The sequence below is a fragment of the Nymphaea colorata genome, chromosome 4, assembly GCF_008831285.2.
Source record: "Nymphaea colorata isolate Beijing-Zhang1983 chromosome 4, ASM883128v2, whole genome shotgun sequence".
Taxonomy (NCBI): domain Eukaryota; kingdom Viridiplantae; phylum Streptophyta; class Magnoliopsida; order Nymphaeales; family Nymphaeaceae; genus Nymphaea; species Nymphaea colorata.
In genome coordinates, this window is record NC_045141.1 from 13611298 (window position 1) to 13616301 (window position 5004).

At 35.4% G+C, this 5004-nt stretch overlaps 1 protein-coding gene across 1 annotated transcript; it reads left to right on the forward strand.

The window, feature by feature from the left end:
* Positions 1 to 3539: 3539 nt before the first annotated feature.
* Positions 3540 to 5004, forward strand: LOC126410016 (uncharacterized). The gene is made up of 2 exons (XM_050077536.1): positions 3540 to 4315; positions 4606 to 5004. The coding sequence occupies exons 1-2, from the start codon at positions 3601 to 3603 to the stop codon at positions 4641 to 4643; spliced, it is 753 nt and encodes a 250-aa protein (XP_049933493.1). The 5' UTR covers positions 3540 to 3600; the 3' UTR covers positions 4644 to 5004.

Below are 5004 nucleotides of genomic sequence, written 5' to 3' on the forward strand. Positions count from 1 at the left end.
GTGGAGCTTTCAGGAATAAAGGATTAGGTATTTAGACCTCTTTTATGCTTGTTTCTAAAGCCCAAGCTTTTCAACCTTTGGTTTCAATTTTGGATCTGGGTGTTGCCGAAAAATATTAACCTACACACGAATCGGTTTAAAGAAATAAACGCTTGGGTGCAGATTCATCTTGGAAACATTATCTTGCCGTTACGGATAAGGTATTTTGAGAATAAATGGGTTGGCTTTGTTACAAGCCGACATGCATTCAGCTGGACTAATCTATTAATTCGATTGTATATTAGCAAATACTACTATAAATCCTAAACATTCAAAATGGAAAGCTTATCAATGCCACTAACCTAGAATGCGCTACAAATCACATCTTTCAGTTATATAATGGAAATACGCAAAATTACATTATTTTTTGTGGTGAATAGATGTCATTTACTTCTTGAAAGAAAAAAAAAGAAAACGGTGAATCACTTGTTGGACTGCGCTGTGAGCATCCTGTTTATTTCTTTCTTATTTTGAATATTTTCATATGTATTTGATATTTCCTAGTGAACTTTTAAAATTTAGGTAAAAGTACTGAACCATGTTTCTGCCACCATTTTTTCTTTTAAACTTCTGTTTTCATATACATATATATATATATATATATATATATATATATATATATATATATATATATATATATATATATATATATATATATATATATATATATATATCATCATCATCATCACACCGTCAAAAGTCACCATTGCTACCATTCTGCTTGACAATTCATTACTGCTTTGAAACCATTCTTACCGCCGGAGCTACTGTTACTGCCGCCATCAATCCGCTACCACTGCCATTACTATCGCCATCGACATCGCTGCCATCATTGGATTCATTGCTACCACTATTACTTCATTATCGCTGATCGAGTACTGCAACCTCGCTGTCACTACCATCGATCGCCACTGCAACCCTCATGATTTCATCACCGCTGTAACATCCCACCACCACAAGCGTCACTGCCATCAGCACCCCATCACCAAAATTTCACAGCTACATCAGTTGCCACTGCAGCCATTAGTGCCAACACTAGCTCAGTCTCTCCCACTGCTACTGCCTCCTCCATACGTATTATGCCACACCTCCTTATTTGTCATGCTACCGCCTGTGCCGCCATAAGTACTGCTGTAGAAGTCTAGCAACATGGGCCTCAGTCGGTGGCAAATCGTCTCATTCATTGTCCGATACGCTATTCAATATTTTATTATATTTAAATGCATTTAAATTTTTATTTTGATTATTTAATATATTTTTCAATTTAAAATACAAAATCTAGGTTTTTTCCGATTTCTAAAGCCATACATGGTAAAAAGTCCCGTGAATTCCTTTCCGACAAGTCAGTGGTAAAATTAAAAATTTACATTTTTCCTATCTAAAGAACGCCAAGATTGCGCCAACCACTTGAATAAAGTTTAAGACTTCAGGGAAAAAAAAAATCTACCGAATAAATATACTTGAAACTTTTGAGAGAGCTCTAAAAGTACACTTAATTTTTTGACATTGTCAACAGATTTTACTTAGCTAACTTAGTCATAGTTAAAACGTGCCTACTAATTTGCTACATAGTTAAGTATGCATTACTTGGTTGAATATAGTTAAACAGGCTAATATATGGCTTATCTCCCAGATGCTTATTCAATATTCTAATTTTAACTCGTTGGCAATCAACTTAGTTGGATTAATGAGGTATTGGTGTTCTTGATTTACACTGCAACATGGTAAGCATAGGTTTTAATAATACCATGTCTCTATTTCTTTTATCAAAAACTTAGGAGGGTATTATTAATTTTTATAATTTTTCTATGATTAGTACAGCTGACATATAACATCATAGAAGGATAGATTAATACGAACAAGAAATATTTGAAGTTAAGTACACCCTTGTCATCCTTTCGCAAATTCCTTCTTGATTGCATGAAATACATTTCTCTCCCTCCTATGTGCTGTCCAGAAGTAGAGATATGTTGTCTGTGCTCAAGCCTCCCATGCAACCCTAGACCCTATAGGCAATGGAAAGGGCTGAAGGTAGCCTTGGCTTCTCATGTCATTGACATTTCTCTCCCTTCCTACCTTACAAATTTATTTTACTTGGGTGCATGATGTTTGAATGTTTTAATCTAACTAATATTTATGCCATTCCCCTTTTAGATTGTTTCTTGCTTTTACCAATAACCTACTGGTTGTTGCAACTCACCTGCCTTGTAAGAATACTTTTTTTGATCTGAGTTCCCCTCTCTTCGTATGTGTGTATATTTGTATATATTCAAATTCACTGCATATGATGATCAAGCTATAGCAATATTTTATTTTGGAGGCCTAGATAGGGTCATAAAAGACTACATGGAACAAACTTGGTTGTGAATCTTTCGTATTTGTTTATTTAAACCCTAATAGCTTGAGAACAATGACAAGATTAAGTGAGACCCAATTGAAGGGCTGCAAGAGGGTGTTAGGAAATAAGATATCTTGTTGATATCATAGCTAGATTAGGTTTTACATTTTTTACATTTTATTTTCATTTTTATGTATTTTATTATTTCTTTTATTTTTCTTTTATTTTCCTTTTATTTTTCTTTTCTTTTTCTTTTCTTTTATTTTTCCTTTTCTTTTTCTTTTTGTTTCCCCTTTGTTCTAGCCGTTGGGAGTTCCAACGGCTCCTTTATGAGCCGTTGGAACCTCCAACGACTAGAACAACCCTCTCTTCCTTCTCTCCTTCACTCTAATTGGTTATATATATTCTTGGGCTGCCTCTTGTACAAAGTATGCTGTTTTACACAGCCATTTGACATTCATTCAATAAGATTGATATATTTCAAGTGGCCTTAGTGCCTTTTTCTATCATATTCTTTTTTAGTGACTATTATAGTCACATTTATATGGTATCAGAGCCATTGGGCTGCATGTTGGAAAGCTTTTATAAGCTATTTTTTGCTGTTTATGCTACTGGACTGTTGAAGAAAATTTTCAGACGAGGCCATTGTTGCTGATCAACATTTCTTGAAGACCTTATTATTGCTGCTCACCAACTGTTTGGTGAAATTTCTAGGAGGACTTCCTCTTTGTTTCTCTTGGAGATTGTTACTTAAAATCTTGCTCTTATGGAGGACTCCAAAGTCTTGATCGAAGGAGGAAGTTATCATGCTCCGTACAAGCTTGATGGAACCAACTACACTCTATGGGCAAAATGCTTGGCATATCAAAGGGAAATATTTATGGGGTTTCATAAGAGGTACGTCTACCCCTCCTTCTCTCAAGTTGACCAAAATTGAAAATGGAGTTGAGAAAGACTTGAATGTAGAAGAGAGAAAAAATGCCATGGATGAATACTATAAAAAATTAGATGATTGGGAGGCCAAAAACTCTAGAATTAAAGAATGGATTTACGGAAGTATAGAACCTAGAATTGCCCAAAATCTCATGTATTATGAAAGAGCAAGTGAAGTTTGGGAATATCTCAAGGGAATGTTTACCCAGAAAGATATGGCCCGTAAATATCTCTTGATTCAAAAAGCCCAAAGTATCAAGCAAGGTGAGAATAATGTTAGAGATTATTTTATGGAAATCTCTAGTGTATGGAATGAGTTAGATCAACTTACTCCCAAACTAGGATTGGATTGTAAATGTCATGAGATTAGAAGAGAAGAAATCGATGAATTTAGGTTTTTTCAATTTCTTCAAGGTCTACGACCCGAATTTGAACAAATTAGGTCAGCCCTACTTTCTTTAGCCTCTCCTCCACCCATTCATGAACTTCTTACGAAGTTAAGCGGTGAAGAAACTAGAATGAAATTATCCAAAGAATTAGATAGTGTTCTTATTTCCAAACAAGAAGAAAAAGTTTTAGCCGCCTCTAGACCCGGGAACAACATCAAATCTTTTAGACCTCCTCACTTTAAAAATCAAAATAGAGGGGAATTTAAGGTTGTTTGCCACTTTTGTCATGAACCGGGTCACATTAAACCTAGTTGTCCAAAGTTGAATAACAATGAAGGACAACCACGAAACTATGGAGGAAATCTTTTCAAAGGAGGAGCTTCATATCCTCAAGGAGGGCAACACAACCGTGGAAGTGGAACTTCATATTCACAAGGTGGGCAATACAATAATAGACAATTTGACCAAAGGAGGGTTGCAAATGTTGCAAATGAAGGATGTGATCTCTCTTCAATCTCCACAACGTTGAATCAAATCATGTCGGTGCTTCAACCTATGATCAAAGAGTCGAATCCCGGAGCACTAGCAACAACGGCATCTACCTCCAACACTCCCGGTATGTTTTCTTGGCTTTTAGATTCCGGTGCATCTTTTCATATGACACCAAATATATCATCTTTGACCAATTTTGAACAAGCAAGAAAAGAATCTAATGTAGTTACTGCCGATGGAACATCTTTGAATGTTAAAGGGATCGGGGATTTTGAAAAAGAATTTGGAAAACAAAAGTTCTTTGTTCCAAAAGTTAGTTATGTCCCTAGACTTAATCTTAACTTACTTTCTGTATCTCAAATTTCAGATCTTGGTTTTGACATCGTTTTCTCATCAAATAAATGTTTGGTGCAGGATCACCAAACCGGGAGATTGATTGGGGAAGGTTTTAGAAAAGGGGACCTTTACTACATGGACAATTTATGCATCCCCATGGAAAAGTTTTGTCACTATGTGAAAAATGTGGACATTAATGTTTGGCATCAAAGATTAGGTCATCCAAACATTAGAAAATTGTCTATGATGAGTCCTACCAAGGACGTTTGTATTGAGAATTTCAAATGTAATGATTGTATACATGGAAAAATGAAATCCTTATCTTTTGGACAAAGAAGCTTCTTTTCCTCTTTTCCCTTTGAACTTGTTCATTCCGATGTGTGGGGGCCCTCTCCTATCATGTCAAAAGGAGGGCTATCATATTATGTGATATTTGTTGATGATTTCACTAGATATTGTTGGATATATTTCTTAAGA